This window comes from Mytilus trossulus, chromosome 13 (assembly GCF_036588685.1).
Source record: "Mytilus trossulus isolate FHL-02 chromosome 13, PNRI_Mtr1.1.1.hap1, whole genome shotgun sequence".
NCBI classification, from domain to species: Eukaryota; Metazoa; Mollusca; class Bivalvia; order Mytilida; family Mytilidae; genus Mytilus; species Mytilus trossulus.
Genome location: NC_086385.1, coordinates 12,288,511 through 12,310,728, shown reverse-complemented (window position 1 = coordinate 12,310,728; position 22,218 = coordinate 12,288,511). Strand labels below are relative to the sequence as shown.

Below are 22,218 nucleotides of genomic sequence, written 5' to 3'. Positions count from 1 at the left end.
ATAATAAATAAATATTATTTTACCTAAATCCTTATCCCAATTGTTTTTATTTATTCTATATATGTGTACCATTAGAACATTTATGAAAATTTGCAAAATTCAACATAATTTGTTTTAATCTTGGCTCTTTCATCTTAAATCAGTAGGCTCTTTTCCAAGGGAAAATGCCTCAGGTGATTGTACACTTCATAAGTGCAGTTATTAAGAGTTCACTTTCATAATTAACTGACAATGAAAAGTCATTCATGTATAGCATTTCATATAGTGCATGGAAAACCATGTACTATGAAAATTAGAGGGCGAAAAAACTGACTTTTCATTGGACGAGAAGGGGTGAGTATGTTCTAAGTTACCTGTTTATTCACACCTTACATGCGTATCATATGTTTTATTTGTTTTTATCTCTATACAGACAAACAGAGCATGGTACCACAAATCATAAGAAATAATCTAGTGAATTACTATAGCCCCTTACATATTAAATAAAATTGAGAATGGAAATAGGGAATGTGTCAAAGAGACAACAACCCGACCATCGAGCAGACAACAGCAGAAGGTCACCAATAGGTCTTCAATGCAGCGAGAAATTCCCGCATCCGGAGGCGTCCTTCAGCTGGCCCTTAAACAAATATATATACTAGTTCAGTGATAATGAACGCCATACTTAACTCCAAATTGTACACAAGAAACTAAATTAAAAATAATACAAGACTAACAAAGACCACAGGCTCCTGACTTGGGACAACCCTCCCCCCATACCTCTAGCCAATGCAGAAAAGTAAAAGCATAACAATACACACATTAAAATTCAGTTCAAGAGAAGTCCGAGTCTGATGTCAGAAGATGTAACCAAAGAAAATAAACAAAATGACAATAATACATAAATAGCATCAGACCACTACTAGCAGTTAACCGACATGCCAGCTCCAGACTTCAATTTAATAAACTGATTGAAAGAGTATGTCTTCATCATATGAATATAAGGCACAATCCCTCCCGTTAGGGGTAGAGTATTTGTACATCCCTGGCTTATAAATAACCGGAAAATCCAGATAAAATGTTCCATGGTCACAAATTGATGGAGCCATGAACAGTAAGAGCATTATAGACATAACATTCATGCTCTGAATTCGGATTGTGACATTTGTTACAGCATAGGTTTCTGACATTCAGAACCAACAAAATTGTAATTGACCAATGAATCGATACAAATGGGGTCAAGTTCAGATGATAACTGCCATAGAGAAATAAATAAATTTGGTGTATTTACTGTCTTTTGATTGGTTAAAATAATTGGCTTTATTTTCAATGTTATCAATTTTTATGGCGACACGCCCACTTTAACGTTGTGTATTCATACGCAAACATCTGTGTACGTTGTTTTTCGTATTAATATATATCTTTGAGCCTTATTTTTGATAGAAATTTATTTATAATGAATGGCAATAATTTATTTTGAATTTATTGAACCATAAAATTAATTTTTGACTCTTCACATTTAACATAATCCGCTTCGCGGATTATTCAATGTGAATAGTCAAAAATTAATTTTATGGTTCAATAAATTCAAAATAAATAACAGCCATTCATTAAATGTTCACCTGAGTAGCAGTCATATTACAATACTTTGTAACAGACCAAAAACATATACTTAATATTGACCAATGAAAATGAAGTAAAGGTCACATGATACTCACTAGACTGACACGTACACCTTACAATCTTTTCATGCATCAAGTATACTGCTTATTGTATCTAAATTTTATCCGTCGACGTCCGTTCTGTCCGCTGGAAAATTTTGAGCATTTTCAAAACTTTAAAAGACGTCCAAAGGGTGAAGTGTCCGTTGAACGTCCGGTAGGTGCGAAATTTTCAATTGGCATTTATCCGTTTTAGATCCGTTCATTATCCGTTTAATCCGTTATACGTCCAGTAGAAGTCCGTTTCACATTCGTTCAACATCCGTGTAATCCGTTAAACGTCCGTTGGCGAATTTGTCTACCAGATCTTTTACGGGTGTATAACGGACAAGTAACGGATAGAAAACAGACGAAACGGACGAGTACGCACAAAACGGACGACAGAAATACCAATTATTGGTATGTCAGATTTCTTGAGTGTCATGAATTCATAATATTCATAATCGATCTTAGAGTAAGGGCACGTCTTCACTATTAAGCAGCTCTTATTCAGGACAGAGAATACCTAAGTCTGGCATACTGCAACAATACACAATATATAATGTAGACTAAAATATCTATCAGTGCAGATCCAATGTATTTGGTATAAAGACGTCATTTACAGTCCGAGAAGAACATTACCTTGTGCATGCAGCAATGTAGCACGGTAGCCGAACGTCAACATTGATTCCTCTATGAAATTAAAATTTAAGACAAAAATTGAATACATGCAAATTACCACCAGATTACTGATAATATACTAGGCAATATGAGGCAAAGAAACAATGATAGCAAAAAGTACCTATTCTAAACTACAGTAAACAATTGTTCAGTTACTCTTAGTAATCCACTTTATTTGCATGAAATTCTCTGTGTAATTTTTTTTAATTTGGAAATCGTGTTTTTCAACTTAAATACCTTTCTTCAAGGAAAACTTCAAATGAAGTATTAGTTGTTTCATACTAGTTTAAATTCATCACATGCTTCTTTGAACAGGCATCACTTTATTCGATTTTGATAATTTAAAGAGAAAGACAGCCAATTAAGAATCATATTATTAATCAATCCTAAATTGTAGGTACATAATTATGAATCACTATCACAAAGCTTTGCAAGTCAGCAAAACGTAGAATCTTATCTGACTTCACATACGGTTTTAATTTCTAAGCTTTACTACAATCCCCTTATCTTTCATGAGTGTGACCTACCAAATTAGACTATTTACCGGATTTTTTTTTATCACATAAGCAACATGACGGGTGCCACATGTGGAGCAGGATCTGCATGCTCTTTCGGAGGACCTGAGATCACCCCTAGTTTTTGGTGGGGTTCATGTTGTTCATTCTTTAGGTTTCTATGTTGTGTAATGTGTACTTTTGTTTGTCTGTTTGTCTTTTTCATTTTTAGCCATGATGTTGTAAGTTTATCTTAGATTTATGAGTTTGGCTGTCCCTTTGGTATCTTTCGTCCCTCTTTTGGATTCACAAAACACCTCTATTCATATAATGAAGTTTTGAGAAAATCTTTACTAATTTATTGTTGAGCCCCCAACTTTAGTTGAAAAAGTAAGACATAGCGATCCTACATTCCATTGTCGGCAGCGCCCACAAATATTCACTCTTTGGTTAAATTTTTTAAGATTTTAATTTTCTTTAAATATCCTGGATTTCTACTCTCCACTTGGACAGAAGCTTGTTAATTATCAAAAGCTAGTATCCAGAAGGAAATTTTGCAAAAAAAATTTCCTGCTTTCTGTACATTCTTATACATGTAATATATGGACTCTTTTTTTTTTGTCAGTTAACATTACATACAGCATGCTGTTAAAAATTCTTAAAACATTAATTATATTCATAAAGTAGGCGAGACACCAGGTTCCACAGAACCCTTCTTTATATATATTTCTTATACATTAGTGATCCCATATATGCATAAGTCCAAAGGAAGACCTGTCACACTATCCATACACATGTTTCAAACTACTAGCCAAGTCCTAGGGAGAATCAGCAATTACCAATATTTCCATCTTTAGTTTGACTCTTCAATGGCTTCAACCCTCAGCTTCTTGTCTTATTGATGAGTATTGCTACCAGAAAGCAATTAAAAGGAATGAGTGATGAATATAAATTGTATCAAATGGTACAGCTGAATCGTATAAAACCTGAACCCAAATTTCAGAAACCCTTTTGTAGTTTCTGAGAAATATGATTAACAAGAATGTGTCCAAAGTACATGGATGCCCCACTCGCACTTTCATTTCCATGTTCAATGGACCGTGAAAATGGGTAAAAAATATAATTAGGCATTAAAATTAGATAGATCATATCCTAGGGAACATGTGTACTAAGTTTCAAGTTGATTGGACTTCAGCTTCATCAAAAACTACCTTGACCAAAAACTTTAACCTGAAACTGGCACTTTCATTTTCTATGTTCAGTGGACCGTAAAATTGGGGTCAAAAGTTTAATTTGGCTTTAAAATTAGAAAGATCATATCATAAGGATCATGTGTACTAAGTTTCGAGTTGATTGGACTTCAGCTTCATCAAAAACTACCTTGACCAAAAACTTTTACCTGAAGCGGGACAAACGGACGAACGAAAAGACATACAGACCAGAAAACATAATGCCCCTCTACTATCGTAGGTGGGGCATAAAAATATTCATTGGAAGGACTGAAGAATGGAAGGACTAAAATAATATTTTGGCAGATTGCATTGAGTGTGTAGCGATAGGTTATATCTTTTGTTAGCTTGCTTGTTAGCTGAACCTTGAAGTTATTATTAGGTCAGGTATAATACCCTCCTTTCGAAGTAACATAGTCCAACAGACAGATCGATTGGTTTTCTGTCTAGTAGGGTAGTTTACCTACCTATCAATGACTTTACGGTTCAGCTAACAAGCAAGCTAACAAAAGATGTTACCTTTGGCTACACACTCAATGGAATCCGCTGTAATGGTACCAATTTTCCTACACCAGATGCGCATTTCAACAATACATGTCTCTTCAGTGATGCTCATGGCCAAAATATTTGAAATCCAAAGCTTATATAAAAGATGAAGAGCTATAATCCAAAAGGTCCAAAAAGAAGGATGGACGGACAGACAGAGGTACAACAGTTAACTAACACTTGGTTTAATGCAGGGGTATAATTACTTGGATGCAAAATCTAATAGAAAGGAGAAACACATTTTATAGAAAAATGCCATCTTTATTGAAAAAGGCATGCAATATAAGTACATTATAAATTTCTTATGAAATATCAAAATGAGACTTTTAATATGGTACAACTTTCTTTTTTTTCTAAATACAATAATAACTTGGGTAATCCTTAAACTTGTTCAAATCTAGAAATACAAATTATCCTTACGAGACCAAGTTCATTAATCAAAGAATTAACAATTTTGAATCATCTGAAATTTTCATCTCCTTTATTCTATGACTGTAAACTCTTAGTAAAGTTTATTTTATGCAACATGGCATTTTGTTCATAGAAATAAAATAACTAAAAATTCTAAAATGCTAAAATTACTATAAAAATTGTTTTTTTCTCTTCTTCATCAAACCAATACCTATTTACAACCTTCTACTGGCAACTCACAACTGATATAGTTATTTTGTATAAAAATAATCTGAAAGACAAAGAAGTGTCGAAAGAAATATTAACACGAAAAGAGAAAAATATCAGATTAAGTATAATAATTAAAAATATTTTTTATCCTCATTTTACCAAGAAAATTATTCATATATAAAGTGAAATTATCAGGAGAAAAAGACAACCTTCTGATCTTAAATTCGTAAAAATACAATATCACGTCTTTAATACATAGAATATACTATCGTACATAGTTAAAACTCTGCTGGTACCCTCTATATCGAATTTAAACCAGTCTGGTCCAAAAAACAATGACAGGGGACCAGTTAAATGTTAAAATTAATAAAATCACTTGTATAACTTAAAAACATACACCTGTACAATAATGGATAAAACATTAAAAAAAATTATCTATAATTTAAATCAGTACATGTTACCATGGCAACAAAATAATAATTTGTGGTCTTTACTTTTTTTACATCTTTTTCTGATTGATATATGATGCCGATAAGTGTGAAGAAATGAAATGCAATGTAAATGAATTTAATGAGAGAAATAAAGAACTTTGTTCCGTTTTTAACATTATGATTTCCTAGTAACCATGGTAACTTGTGTATACATGTAATTTGATTGTGTTATAGTCTATATAATGGAAATTAAATAACTAATTTTAAATAACATTTATTTTTAGACAGCACATACAAGTTCATTCTAATTCTAAAAATTCATTTACAAAAAAAATATCATCAGGCACATTTTGCTCAGATCTTAATCAGTAACATGCTTGTCACCTTGATGTTTTATTTACATTTGTTCAAGCACTAATGTGCTATTGTCACAGACCAATCATCTAATGTTCACTTCCTGATATTATCATTCTAATAGTCTGAGTCAGTCAAATTTCCATTTCCGTTAAAAACAATTTGTTCCGTCTACAGATCTGTATCATACCAAGAATGGCTTCCGTCATGTTGAGGGGGGAGTGTTGATTCTATGTTCTCAAAGTTTAAATCTGGTCCAGAATGATGAGACTGTGGGCCCAAGTCTGGGATGTTGTCCAATGGACCGTAGTTGCTGCCATGCTGACTTCCAATGTCTAGGCCTTGCATGGAATCAATTGGGAGTTGAGGATCATAACCTGAAATGAGGAGAACAAATCATCACAATACTGAATGACTTAATTTTGATGTTACACGTCTTCAGATTGGCTGACAGAGTGTTGTCTATTCGTTCATAGACATAATTTTGTTATGTAATGGACATCATCAACTTATTTTCATGATGTAATGTATTCTTTAAACTGGAATTATTACAATTACCTCCCTTTGCATTTTAATGCTTTAAACATTGAATAACTTTACTATTTTTTCATATAAAGCTTTGGATTTTTTTTAATTGACTTTTTCCATGCTCTGCTTTATGATGAGTTTGTTTAATTTATTGACCTCAGAGTTCACTAATTTATGCACGTTTGAAATTGTTATGACAACACTACAGAGTATATAGATTTGATTATCGTCCAGTTGCACAAGAGAGTGTAACCACAAATTACTCAATACATTCGGTAGAAAGAGTGTCTATTTTTCTAAGCATTGTTCATTCAAGATGAACAATTATATTATTCAATTAGACAGGTCAACTTGCAAATAATTAACTACCCCCACAACACAAAACTGATTCTGTGCTTTAGCAATCAATATTAAGCAAGCAGTGTACTTTTTTCTCTGTCTGGTGAATCAATGCCTGTGTGAAGGTCAAGTAATTTATTTTTTTCTTCTATGAAGTAATTTTTTACTCCTATCCTGTATGTGACCTTGACCTTACCTCCTCTCATGTCCCCTCCACTATGCATGCTGCCTTGACTACCGTGGTGTTGTGGTGGTTGATACATCTGATCCCTGTAAGACTCATCCTGTCCGAAACCTCCGGCCACATCATCAAATCCTGGGGGCTAAAAAGAGAAAACGTAAATCGTAAAAAAAAATAATTAAAAAGACAGACCTGTACTACTCTTTTAAAATTTTCAAATACTGTAAATTCAGAAATTATTGCATGCATTTATTATTGCGATTTTGTAATTTTAGACTTAAATGCGATTTCAATTTTTACGATTTTGAGAAAAGTCCTGTTAAATTTATATAAAATATTTTAAAATGAGAGTTTAAATTATTGCGTTTACTTCTCAGTCGCATTTTTCGCAATAATAAAAACCTCGCATAAATTTCTGAATTTACAGTAATCAAGTTTTCAGATGGAAGAAATTTAAATAAATGAGGAATATGTCCGTAGGAGCCCTTATTTTCAAATATACTATAAATTCAGAAATTTATCAATTTTCAAAGGGACATAACTTAAGAACTGTGAAATTGATGCTAACCAACTCTTAACTTGATCTGTAAAAAGCATTTCATAACATTTTGGTTGAGGTAAACTCAAGTTGAAGAACAGAATCTAATTTTGGAGCGTAGAAAGACAACGGTAAAACATACTTGTTAGTGGGGTATACACATAGAACTGTTTTAATTATCTATTTCTCAGAACTTTTTTAATGAAGTCATTCAATGAGACATTTTTTTCAAATTTTATAAGTACAAGTGAAACTGTGAGCTATTGCTCATTGCTAATACCCCATGATGATATTTAGGTAAACAGGAAGTTGTTGAGTGATAATTCTGAAAACTCATCATGCTGTATAGCTGACTTATATAAACTCTATAACTAAATTTTAGAAATCCTTGTATTGTAGTTCACAAGAAAAATGTGAGGAAAATTTTAATGGGACTTACGGATGGATGGACAGACAGAGGTAAAATAGTATACTTTAACTATTTTAAAGCAGGGTTGAAGCAGGTGTTTAATTACATATTTACCATTTCAATCCATACATTTCAAATGATAATTGAATTCTGCCCTATTAAATTAAAACAGCATCATAGAATATGTAAACAACTTACCTCAGACCATGGCATGTTCTGGTCTCCTCTAAACAGGGAACTAGTCAGTTCTACAGACAGACGTTACTTGTAATCCTGTGGTTTATCTTATAATATATAAACAACTTACCTCAGACCATGGCATGTTCTGGTCTCCTCTGAACAGGGAACTAGTCAGTTCTACAGACAGACGTTTCTTGTAATCCTGTGGTTTATCTTCAGACATTCTGAACAAAACAGCTGCTGCATATGTGGCTGTAATAAATGTTCATTGGTAAGCAATTAATTTTTTTAATAATTAGTATTGTCACTGGTCGTATCAACATACAATACAGATTTCAGTTATAAATTAGAAATAATTTTTTTTTAAATTTGCCCTTTAAATATTTTTGTGATAGTTTTTCACATCATACTAATAGAGTGATACAGGATTTTCTCAATCAAAAGAGAATGCAAGACATTATTAGCCCAACTTATTCATGTTGCCAGAAAAAAAGTAATAAACAGAAATCAATGGACTTTCAAACTTGAGGTGCATCTCATCTTTGGGCTGTTATCCTTCTGCAAAATTGTAGTCCAGAAATTCCCTTTTTGAACAACTTTTTCATATCACACTCTAAGCAGTTTATAAACATGTCTTTATAAGAGGAAATGTGTAAGGGTTCCATGGAACCCAGTGTCACCCCTACTTTTGCTGTTAAACGTAGACTCAACAAAAATGAGGAAAAAATAATAAAAATAAACCTCTTGATACTATCTTTTGATTGTAAGAAGCTTCTGTCCAAGTTTGATAAAAATCCAGGATAGTTTTTGAATCTAATAAATAATTTAAAACTTTAACCTCAGACATGTCAGAGTGAATGCATTGTTTTCTGGCAGAAAAAAAAGTCCATTTATAAGTAAAATACAGAATTTAACATTATTTAATTCTGAATACTATCTTAAGATCATAAACAAGCTTCTGTCAAATTCTGGTACAAATCCCGGGTAGTTTAAGAAGTTATCAAAAAAATTAACCAGAGTGAATAGTTGTTGACGCCACTGCATATGGAATGCAGTATCTCTATGACTTACTTTTCGACTAAAGTCGAAGGCTCAACAAAAATCATAACAGGCCACAACTATAAGAGAATGATAAATTCAGATGGATTAGCTATTTTATATATAGATGTGAATTTCAATCGTCCTAGAAGGCCAAGTTTTAAAGACTTAGAGCAAAAATCTCATAGGAAGATTTTTACACAGGAAAAAATGTCTGTCATGTTAATCTACTTACCAACTCCTTCATTTCTGGAGTGTAATAGTTCTGTAAGAGGAGCAGTGGCGCCCTCTTGTTCAATGAGCTCAGCACCCTCCTTGTCTGCTGCCAGTTCACACAGAACTCCAGCTGCTACTCTCTGTATGTTCTCAATAGGTGAATACAACAGCTGGAAAATACGACAGTAATGTTTGTTCAAAATAACCATTTTTATGTATCTAACATTATATAAAAGAAAATTAAAGTTATCAGTGTACATGGTTTATGTGAATTTCAGTTACATCATTTACTTATTTTGTATTTGTCACAAACTTAATATTGATAAAAGTTTATATGGCAAGAAATATTTGATTTTTTTATTCAAATAGGCGTGTTTAAAGTTGTGATCTTGAATTTAAGATCTTAGTTATTTTTGCATCTTTTATTCCAAAAGAAATTTTAGAAAAATTATTTCAGGGGTCCTTTATAGCTATCTTTTCTTTTCTTTTTATGTTGAAGCTTGTAAAGGAAGAGCAGTGGAAGAAGAAACACAATTACATCTGATAACTTGTAAGCATTTTCAAATTCAAGAGGGGAAAGTAGATTTCGCCATAGAGTAGGCTAATGCAGCTACAAGGCAGCACTCGCACCCGCAAAGTGGAAAGGGATTAATATAAGTTGCAAAACTTGTTTCCCAATCCACTATAAATAAATATGTTTAAACTAAGTTTATTATTTTTAAAGTTGTCTGCACCTAGAATATTCATGGCAACTAAAAATCTGGAAAATTGTTTTAAGACTAAAATCCTTACCTGTACAAAGAGTGGTATACATGACAAGCCTCTGATGACCGCTCTGTTATGTCCTTCTCTGGCCAGTATGTGGAGAGCTCCTACTGTACCTTCTACAATGTCCTCCATACGGACACCATCAACATAGCCTGATCCCTGACCATTGGACGAAATTGATGCTCTCTGGAAAAGAAAATAACATTGTCATGTAAATCATAATATTGAAATTGAGTTTAAATTACCTTTTTATATACTGTAAATTCAGAAATTATTGGGAGGTTTTTATTATTGCGAATAATGCGACAGAGTTGTAAACGCAATAATTAAAACTCGCATTTTGTAATATTTAAACTGAATAAAGCATGACTTTTCCCAAAATCGTAATAATTAAAATCGCATTTAAGTTGAAATTGACAAATTCGCAATAATAAATGAACGCAATAATTTCTGAATTTACAGTATTGAAAATGCCTGTGCAAATAAAGTATATTGACATTAGATTTCCATAGTTGAGAAAAGGTTTTAATAGATATTCATCACTTACATTATGTAGTTTTAATACAATACATGCACAATTGTATGTTTTAAATCTTTTATTATTTTTTTACAGGCTTTCTTCAATCTGTAAATTAAAGATTCAGTTGGTATATCACAAAATAAAGAGGCCACAAATATTCCTCCATTTAAAGTCCTCACAATCACTTCATCAGACAAAATTACTGGATTGTCCTTATTATTTCTGAATTTACAATAAATTTTAACCATTTTGACATTTACGGTAGCCGAAAAATTACCATTTGACAAATGACGGTAAAGAGCTACTGCCCTCAAGTATCCACAAAAAGAATGTGTCCCAAGTACACGGATGCCCCATCTGCACTATCATTTTCTATGTTCAGAGGACCATGAAAATGGGATAAAATCTCTAATTTTGCATTAAAATAGAAAGATCATATCATAGGGAACATGTTTACTAAGTTTTAAATTGATTGGACTTCAACTTCATGAAAAACTACCTCGTCCAAAAACTTAAACCTGAAGTGGGACGAACGGACTCAAGGACCAGAAAACATAATGCCCATAAATGGGGCATAAAAATCAAGTTTTCCTCAATCCACAAAAATAAATGAATATCCAGATAACAACTTACCCTTTGTGTGTCTTGGTGGGCTCTCAACAAAAGGTGGACAATTCTTGGCAGGGCACCATGTTCTCTCAGTGGAGCATGATTAGCTGGGCACAGAGCCAGATTTCTGATCAGACCAACTACAGCCTTGATCAATGGCCATCTGCTTGGTGGATGTAACAGTTTCACAAGGACAGGAAGTCCATAATGTAATCGCACTGCATTCTGGGCCATCTCTGATTCTGGATGACGACTTGTTAAATGACGCAATGCACACACCTGAAAACACAAGAATCATAATGATTACATCGTCATTCATGAAATTTCTCTGAATAGTTTTTTTTTTTAAATACTTCTAAGCGTCTCCATGAAAAATACTTAAGATTCCACCAATGTTGTTAATACTATTTTGAAATAATTAACAAAATGTTCTGTAAATGTATGAACTTATCTTTTTACTCTAATAAAAGTTATTGTTTGAAAATTTGGATGAAAACAAACTGTTCATGGCAGATTTTACAATAAGAAGGAATTATTGTTTTTTTGTATCCATCAAAAAAGCAATTGCTGAAACTGTGAAACAGACTGTGTAATGGAGTAATGCATTATGTTATTGAATAAAATGTGTCTTTCTGAGTAAATAAAAATAAAAATTACTCTGTGTTTGTGTTTTTTGTTAGAATTAGAGGGTTTTCAATTTCAAAATATTGGACATGGAATAGACATCATGACCTACTTTACTGACATCCAGCTTATTTGGAGTGGAATTTTGAAGTATTATTTATAAGTTGAGCCTAATAACATGGACTTATATTTTAATAAAAAGTCTTCTTTTGTGTTTTAATCATAACTTTAAGGCAGATTTTTATTGGTAAAGGCTAAAAAAGGTAATTTAATAATATTGTTGCTAACGTCACATCTTTTCCGTCCATTGTGGTATGTCACGATCGCAATTTTCTTGTTGGTTCTCAGACAGGCCATTGTAGTTATTTTTATCCCGGGTTTTATAAATAATTGAAAATAGCAATCATATTAAATTTGGATGACGTAAGGGGGTCAAAGGACTGGAGGAATCAATATCATTGGCTGTTTTATTTTTTGCGAACGTTACTGCTCGAGGTTTCCGTCCTAATCAGTGTCACGTGAGCAACATATATTTAGATCTGTAACTCTCCTGTATAGGAGTTACGATATCGCCCTTTGCAGAAATAGATTCGGAGTCAGTTCCTTCACATGATGGGGAAGCAAAGAAGGTCAGTTGTATGTAATATTGTTACAAGAGGACCTTAAATGTATTCCGTCCATCAAAAAGACGTTCGCAACAAAACGTAATGTCATGATAGTAGATGTTGCTAATGTTACTATTACGAATTGGTTTCTTGTGTATTCATTTGATATAAAGTACACCTACAAATGACATTCTGTATATTTAGAAATGCTAAACCAGACTGTACAATTTTATTACTCCAGGCATATATTAAACATCACTGTGTGCATACATTTTATCTTTTAAAGATGTTGTTGCTCATGTGACATGTCCAAATGTCGCTAATGTTACTTATTTTTGTCTCTGTCACGTTAGCAACATGAAAGTAGGAGACAGAACATAATACTGTAAAATCTGCCTCATGCTATTTAAGTCTTTAGTTGATTACTTGTCTCATTTGCAAGCCTTATTTTACCATTTTTAATTGATCAAATTTTTATCAAGATTTTGAAATTTCTAAATTTTCATCTAATTTCTCACAATTTCTGAAGTTTTCTTTGAGAATTTGCTTTCAACTTTGTTAACCAACTGGCTGAAGCAAGCTATGAAATTCTTTACTTTGAATAATACACAAATTTTAAATAGTACAATATTTTCTTATTACTAAAAAGATTATCCATTTGTAATTTTGCTACAGTGTAACCTATGTTGTCGGACACACTAAGGAAACAGCTAAAATTGTCACATTAAGCAGGGTGTGGAAACACTCAGGTGTCAGATAAGGCAAGTTACACTGTATTTAGAAACAAGACTTGTACTTACAGCTGGTTCAGTGATGTCTTCCCGATCTCCAGCCTGTAGAATGGTTCTGACGAGAGCCTCGATACCTCCGACCTGTGACACAATGATCTTATTACGTTGATTGTTACAGGTCATGTTAGACAGGATACCAGCAGAACAGGTAACCATGTTGAGATCATTAGATGACAGAAGCTGTACCAACATTTGAAGGAGGGTTTCCATGTTGTCCTGCAATGAAAATATAAACAATGTTTAATATTATTTTATTACATTGGCAATGAATTACATAGATGTCCCAGTGAAATAAAAATCAATTATTTCAGGTTATTTATTTAGTTGTAATCTAGGTCGTGCCTTTTTTTTTAGTTTACCCTCCCATTTTTTTGGCATAGTGTCACATCCTGCCTTTTTACAAATTTTATCCTAGCCCCAGTACATAACCAGATGCTTCGCAGGGCGTAGCTTTATACGACCGCAGAGGTTGAACCCTGAACGGTTGGGGCAAGTATGGACACAACATTCAAGCTGGATTCAGCTCTAAATTTGGATTGTGATTAAATAGTTGACACAGCATAGGTTTCTGACACAGAATGAATGTGTTCTAATGAACTTAAAATTTTTGTTTTCTCTTAGAGCAATTCACTATGCTGTTGAATATTAATCCTCTCAAAAAAATGTTTGAAGAAATTTTCTTTTTATTTATGAAATTTCAAATGAGAAAAATTGAACCCAATTTTTTAATCACATCCCCCTTTCCCTTATTCCAAAACTAATCTCAATTAAAATATTCTAATGGAGTTTGCAACAATAACTACTCATTTAAATACATCATAAAATATTAAGATGTAAAAAAAAATGCTTGTTATCACTGAATGGTAAAGATCATTTAAATTTATCAGTTGGTAGTAAAAAGTGAATATACATTGTATATTGTATATAACAAAGATTTTTAAGTTGATTCTGGACAAAGAAAGATAACTCCAATTAAAAAAAATTCTTGCAATAAGATATTTCTTGCTTACTATTTTGGACAAAGAAAGATAACTCTAACTAAGAAAAAATTTGCTATTTCACAATATTGTGAAATTAGATATTTCTTGCCATTGCACAATACTGTGCAATTGAAAAGACTTGCTATTCCACAATACTTAATATAATAATTTTAGATCCTGATTTGGGCCAACTTGAAAACTGGGCCAATAATAAAAAATCTAAATTCATTTTTAGATTCAGCATATCAAAGAACCCCAAGGATTCAATTTTTGTTAAAATCAAACTAAGTTTAATTTTGGACCCTTCGGACCTTAATGTAGACCAATTTGAAAACGGGACCAAAAGTTAAGAATCTACATACACAGTTAGATTCGGCATATCAAAGAACCCCAATTATTCAATTTTGATGAAATCAAACAAAGTTTAATTTTGGACTCTTTGGGCCCCTTTTTCCTAAACTGTTGGGACCAAAACTCCCAAAATCAATACCAACTTTCCTTTTATGGTCATTAACCTTGTGTTTAAATTTCATAGATTTCTATTTACTTATACTAACGTTATGGTGCCAAAACCAAGAAAAATGCTTATTTGGGTCCCTTTTTGGCCCCTAATTCCTAAACTGTTGGGACCTAAACTCCCAAAATCAATACCAATCTTCCTTTTGTGGTCATAAACATTATGTTTAAATTTCATTGATTTCTATTTACTTAAACTAAAGTTATTGTGCGAAAACCCAGAATAATGCTTATTTGGGCCCTTTTTTGGCCCCTAATTCCTAAACTGTTGAAACCAAAACTCCCAAAATCAATCCCAACCTTTCTTTTGTGGTCATCAACCTTGTGTCAAAATTTCATAGATTTCTATTAACTTAAACTAAAGTTATAGTGCCAAAACCAAGAAAATGCTTATTTGGGCCCTTTTTGACCCCTTATTCCTAAAATGTTGGGACCAAAACTCCTAAAATCAATACCAACCTTCCTTTTGTGGTCATAAACCTTGTGTTAAAATTTCATAGATTTCTATTCACTTTTACTAAAGTTAGAGTGCGAAAACTAAAAGTATTCGGACGACGACGACGACGACGACGACGACGAAGACGACGCCAACGTGATAGCAATATACGACGAAAATTTTTTCAAAATTTGCGGTCGTATAAAAATCAAATAGTAGTTCCCTTACACCACTTCAAACATACAACCCACACTGAATGAACTATCTAAATTTGAAATTAAACAACTTACTGCTTTAGTGGCTGCATCAGACAAATTTCTCAATGTCCATAAACAATTCTGTACTAATCTTTGACTCTGATGGGCTAGATGCATAGCTAATGCTTGCATACCACCTGAAAACATACAAACAAAATCATATTATAAACTATAAATAAACAGTCATCTTTTTTTTTTACATCAGTTATAAATTTGAAAACATTGGTATTTTGATGTGTTTGGCCTTTTACTTAAACCATTTGATTCAGGATTTCCCGTTTTGAATTTTCATAGGAATTTAGTACTTTTGTCAGTCACCTATAGCTTTTTAGTAGAACATAGCTTTGTAGTAGAACTTTAACTGCATTTCAAAATTCAGTGTATTCCATTTACAATGCAAAAATATTCTGGGCATCTAGATAGATTTTTTGGGAATTGTATTTGTATGGTGATCTATTGTTCAAATCCTAAGCAACTTCATTTACCAATGGTCATAAACCAATAATAATTTCTTGGGCAAGACTCCCACACTTCAAATATCAAAATTCATTGTATTTTTCTAAATTTTTGTAAAACCACAAAAAATTGGTACCCATCTAAATAAATTCCCAGTGATCTGATTCATGATTTATAACACTATTTCATTTGACTCACCAGCCTCTACGACAGCAGGTTTGTTACTCGAACATACAGACAAAACTTTGAGGACACGAGACGTTGTCCACAGCAGTTTCTCGTAGGTATAAGATCTCATGATTCTAACAAGTTCTCCTGGACCACCACTGGCAAGGATTATCAACTGAAAGGTAATAATACACAAATGAACCAGTTAACTCATAAAATAAGTAAATAATAAGTTCCTACATAAGTACACATTCGCATATTACAATTATTTGCATTTTCAAACAAGATGAGCAAATTTCATTCAAAATTTATGTTAACATGATGTGTTTAATACAAGCATAAATAGGTTGAAGTATTTATAATTCCAAATAAAACTAACAACACAAATGAAAGATATGCAGATGAAAATTACAAGCTGAATTTAGTACAGGTACTTTGAAAATTTAACAAACTTTTACTTAGGATTTTGGTTTTTCAAAAGATGCATGTATGCAAATTCTTGTATTCAATTGATGTTATTACTGCTACAATGATTAAAAGCAGTGTTCAACCTGCTTCAAATGTCATTCATGGATGAATAAAAAGCAAATTAAAATTTTAAGTCTGGAATTGATTTGGGGACATAAGAGTTTATAAACCAACCTTGCTTTCTTGGTTTCCATAAGCTAGAATCTGTAAACAATCTGTTGTTATGGCAAGAAACTTGACATTGTTTCTCTGTAATAATGCCACCATCTTCTGTAGACCCCCAGCAAGCCTGACGGCCATCTTGGAACCATCTTGATGTAACAGGAGATTGTGCAATGTTGTGATAGCGTAAAATAAAACTGATTCAATGGGTGAACTGAAAACACAAGAATAAATTAATAATTTACTTTGAAGAATGAATTGCATTAGTTCTATATACTTTCTCATTACAAAAGTAAACATGAAAGGAGTTCATAGGACACCTTGCCTCCCTGGCACATCTAAGTGAATTATACACTCTTAATCAGACCTTTGATTTGTTATTTGTTTCAAAAGGTTTACATCATAATAAACACATTTGCAACATTTCAAATTGATGTGAACACAACTTTATTGACAAGAATTTCCTCCTAAACAGAAGTTTTTCTGCAAAAATTTGTTACAATCATACCGTATAGTGGGTTATTCTCGCAGGGTGTAAATTTCGCAGATAGAACAAAATCACCAAAATAAATTCTGCCCAATTTAAAAATGTGTATGCAAAGGTAATAAAAAAGTTTTGAATCCACCAAAATATTTCGTATACCTTATTCATTGAAAATCGTGAAAATAATCCGCCATACGGTAATATCTGGTTCCTATTGGCACAAATTATTCCTTATTGGTCCAGAACTAATACTGTAATATTTCTTTACATAGACATAATTTTACAGAATATATTTTCTGTATGGAACTACTTTAAGAAAGAAATTTCTATTCCATGCCAATAGACCACTTTCCAGTTCATCCGTCACTGGAAAAGACTTGTCAAATAGGCGCACCTTTGTGACGTCATTTACCAGAGAGATTTTAACAGAAATGCATCGAACTCGAAAGTTGTCTATTACATGGCACATTAAACCAAAATTTTAACACAATCAAAATATTTCTTTAATCCAGTGGGTTATACCTTAAAAGTTTGACTAGAGCTGGTATTCCACCAGATTTAAAGATGGCGAGTAATCCCTGGCGGTGATGTGATAGATTATGTAATGTTCCAGCAGCACAACGTGTAGTTTCCATGTCATTGGTATTGTTCATGGCTCGTACTAACGCTGCAACCATCTGTGGGGAGTTCATGATGGCATGACGACTGGCCTCTTTCTTGGACAATTGGTGGACCATCATGGCAGCCTGACTGACCACCACTTGATCTTCATCATTAAGAAGCTTGGTCAGTTCAGGAATAGCTCTGGTAGCTAAATCAGCATCATCCTGAATTAAAATAAAATATCTTATATTTTGATAGAAAGTTATTCCTTTTCTTGGTCTTCATGATAAGGCATCTCTATTTTCAATCATTTATTATTCTTGTGCTGCCCATATTTAACTCTTTTATGAATGTATTTAATTTGTGGTGTTTTAGCGCCTTTTAAGCACCGCATTTATGCTATTTCGTGGCGGTCAGTTTTATTAGTGGAGGAAGCTGCTTGGAGTTGAATGCAAACTCACAACCTCAATGTTGACTGGCTAGTGATTACAGTAGTAACTACTTAGACCACTCGGCCACGGAGGCCACTGCTATGAATGTTAAGGAAGGGTATGATGTAAAACTTTATCATATTTACAAAATCAATACTCTATAGAAATATGCAACGAAAATAAGTACATATAGAATTATTCTCATGAAATAATATACATCTTCACTGAAAGTATAATACATTTAAAGATTTTGTTTACTGTGACATCAATCTTTCGGACTGATCAATGAGAAAGATCAGCTCTTTAAATCTGAAGGTTTTGAATTGTCTTATCTTTACTGTTTTAACATGTGCTGTTAATATAATCCTTGAAGGCAGGAAAAATTCATGGTGTTATAGTGAAGGATCAGTATTTCATACCAGGTTTATGAAACATTCTTACAGTTCTCAAGTTTTTTTTAGGAAATTACTTCATGATAACATATTGTACTTTTCCAAATAACTTGAGTTGAGAAGTTCCAAATTACCTGATAGTTTATAAGGTTGACAACGGCATGTTTCAGCATTTGAGATGGCTCAGCCAATCTCTGCACTGCTGTTGGTTGATCAGGGTGCATTTGTGTTGATGGTATGGCCATGCCTTCCTCCATGGTTTCTGGGAACATGGCTGCTCTCACACGCTGTGAACGTGTCTGGTTTAACTGTTGGTTAACTTCTGCAATGGTAAAAACAGAAATGAACATCTTCAACTTCAAAAAGATTTCAGAATTTTAACTTCTAATATTTTTTTTTACAAAATTAATCTACAATGATGTCTTTAAAAATCGACCTTGTGCAAACAAAAATCAATACCTCTGTTAACCTATTTTGGGTTGAAATAATTTCTACGGAAAGTCTAATTGTTCCAAAGGTAGGTTTTAATTAGAAGACAACCCTTCAAAACGGACCAAATGCATCTTTTATTTCTTAATTATTTCAAAATCCATCACAGTCTTATACATGTTTCTGTGTACATCCATTTGCATATGGTCCATTTCTATCCCGACGCAGCTCATATATTAATACAGTCTGCAGGGTTAGCCACTAGTCCCATGCCCCAGACTAGTAAAATTTCATTTGGACTAGTAAGTTTTTGCAAAACTATGTTTGGACCAATAAGAAAAATGTCATGATATTGGCCTTCGGACTAGTAGCTGAAAAAGTTTTTGGTGCAGACTGGTAATATCACTTTTCTGATTCAAATGTCTTATGTTTCTACCCTTCAAAACCTACCATCAACTTGATCCTGGGTGTATTGTGGATTGCTGTAATTTTGTTCGGCCCAGTCTAACATCATCCTGGTTGTGTCCATGTTATCTCCCCCTGATTCGTTCATATCCTCAGGTTCATGGTGATTTCCTTTGCTGCTGATGGAAGGAGCCTAAATAACAACAAGTCAAAATATTATAAATAATCTGATAATACAAAGTAACAGACTTTAATAGTTTGAATACATATACTATACATATAAACTAATGATCAATTCTAAATGGACACCCACCCCCCTCTTTTTAGTTTTCTCAGCATTTTAGACGATCACTATCCTGACTATTGTTCAATTTTTCATATAATTTCAAACACTTTTTCACCATTTTTGTTCCAAGTGTGTATTAACTAATTTGAACTGTTCAATTTGTGAATCCAAAAATTTGTAAGGGTTCCGCGGAACCCAGTGTCTCGCCTACTTTGGCTGAAAATCACAGGCTCAACAAAATGAGGAAAAAAATCAATAGAAATATTCCTCTTGATACTATACTTTGATTGTAAGAAGCTTCTGTCAAGGTTTAGTAAAAATCCAGGATAGATTATGAAGCTAATAAATGTTTAAAAACTTAAACTGCAGACTGTATGTTAAATTTTAACTGGAAGAAAAACTAAGTCCATTTATAAGTAAAATACAGATACACAGGTACAAAATATTAACAAAATTTCCTTCTAAATACTAGCTTAAGATCATAAACAAGCTTCTGTCTAAGTTTGGTACAAATTAAAAGTAGCATAAAGATGTTATTAATTTTTTTTTAAATTTAACCACAGAGTGAATGTGTTGTTTCCTGGCAGAAAATCTAAGTCCATTTAAAAGTAAAATACGGAAAAAATGGATTTATTTTTTAACAAGTTTACTTCTGTATATTATCTTTTGATCATAAACAAGCTTCTGTTCAAGTTTGGTACAAACCCAGGATAGTTTAAGAAAGTTATTAAAATTTTAAAAACTTGAACCACAGAGTGAATGTAATGTTTCCCCGCAATAAAAACTAAGTCCATTTATGAGTAAAATACGGAAAAATAGAATTTCATTTTTACAAAATTTACCTCTAGTACTATTTAATCTTTATCTTTATTTGAAAAGCACTTTACGCCCATATGGACCAATGGCTTAAAACATTATACATAATATACAGTTTACATAAAACAATGAAAATATACAATGGACACACTTTGAACTATAATTTGTCTTTTTTTTTTAAATCAATATATATATATATATATAAGAGATTCAAATTATATCAAGGACTCCCTGCCCTCAGTCTTAGTGACTTTTTTAAAAAGGAGCCTAATTTGCAAGTGTCCTGTTTTGTTTCAGGATTGAGAATATGTTTTAATTTATCTATATCATTTAAGTTATTATATTTATTTTCATTTAAAAATTCTTTTCTTAATTGTTCATTTATTTTACATTTAAAAAAGAAATGAAACTCATCATCTAGTACATCACAATGTGTACATAGTCTTAAATCTCTGGGAATTTTCCTGTATCTTCCAGTTTCTATTAATAAGCAGTGGTCACTTATTCGAAATTTAGAAATTAGTTGTCTATATTCAAAGTTTTGAGAAAGTAGGTATGGTTCAAAGTTATAGCTTTTCTTTATTTTTTTAAAAAGTTGGAGTTTGCTATTCTCTTGTAAATTTAATATTTTATCATTATATAAATTTTCATAGGAGTTTTCTAGATTTTGTTTGTATATTAGCCTATTATTTTTATCCTTATTTTGGTTAACAATTTCTAAATCATTTTGACTTCTGACATGATTTACATAGGAGTACCAAGAATAAATACCTGCATTATGTAAAGTTTTTGCCAAATTTAGTGTCTCTTTTAGTAAGGGACTAGTTTCTTCCCTTAATAGTCTATCATGAAAAAGAAGAGTTTGTCTTTTTATAAAGCAATCAATAGGGTAGCTGCCTAATTCAGATCGAGCAGCTATATTGCAAGAGCATTTTTTTACTCCTAAAGTTAACTTATTAAATTTATTTAGTACTTTATCAGGTGGACTTTTGTCAATGAAATTTAGAGTATCTACTTTTTTGTTATTTTTATCTCCTTTAATTGAAGCTTTATAAAAGGATGAGTATGCATCCATATACCATATTTCACTGTTATAAGTTAATATTGGTCTGACGAGAGAGTTAAATAAATGGTTTGACAAATTTACAGGAGTCTGATGAATCGAATTACAATATGTTTTTATAGAATACATTACTTTCATAGATTTTTTGGCTAATTCTTGTGCTGAATGAATAAGATTTCCATTCTGACTAATAATATTACCAAGATCATAAACATGCATCTGTCCAAGTTTAGTAGAAATCCAGTCTAGTTTAAAAAAGTTATTAAAATTTCAAAAACTTTAACCACAGAGTACTTGTATTTGTGGACGCCGTCGCCGATGGAAAGTAGGATAGCTTAGTCTCGCTTTTTCAACTAAAGTCAAAGGCTCGACAAAAACATTTGTACAGAGCTCATATTTATCCAACTTTGTTAGTTTGTGCCACTGCATAAAATGGAATCCTTTTCTACTGACAAAATATCAATTGAAGGACTCCATGGCACATA

At 32.4% G+C, this 22,218-nt stretch overlaps 1 protein-coding gene across 4 annotated transcripts in view; it reads right to left on the bottom strand.

Annotated features, from left to right (window-relative positions):
- Positions 1–6,186: 6,186 nt before the first annotated feature.
- The window catches only part of LOC134693968 (catenin beta-like), a 37,081-nt gene continuing 21,049 nt past the window's right edge, over positions 6,187–22,218 (bottom strand). For all 4 annotated transcript variants that reach the window (XM_063554947.1, XM_063554950.1, XM_063554949.1 and 1 more), the window contains 13 exons: positions 19,614–19,761; positions 18,869–19,056; positions 17,831–18,135; positions 16,837–17,038; positions 16,225–16,369; positions 15,604–15,707; positions 13,391–13,597; positions 11,386–11,640; positions 10,257–10,418; positions 9,484–9,634; positions 8,338–8,462; positions 7,099–7,225; positions 6,187–6,412 (listed from right to left, as the gene is read on the bottom strand). In XM_063554947.1, coding sequence (XP_063411017.1) covers positions 6,207–6,412; positions 7,099–7,225; positions 8,338–8,462; positions 9,484–9,634; positions 10,257–10,418; positions 11,386–11,640; positions 13,391–13,597; positions 15,604–15,707; positions 16,225–16,369; positions 16,837–17,038; positions 17,831–18,135; positions 18,869–19,056; positions 19,614–19,761 — 2,325 coding nt within the window. In that variant the 3' untranslated portion in view covers positions 6,187–6,206. The remainder of the gene's footprint in view (positions 6,413–7,098; positions 7,226–8,337; positions 8,463–9,483; positions 9,635–10,256; positions 10,419–11,385; positions 11,641–13,390; positions 13,598–15,603; positions 15,708–16,224; positions 16,370–16,836; positions 17,039–17,830; positions 18,136–18,868; positions 19,057–19,613; positions 19,762–22,218) is intronic.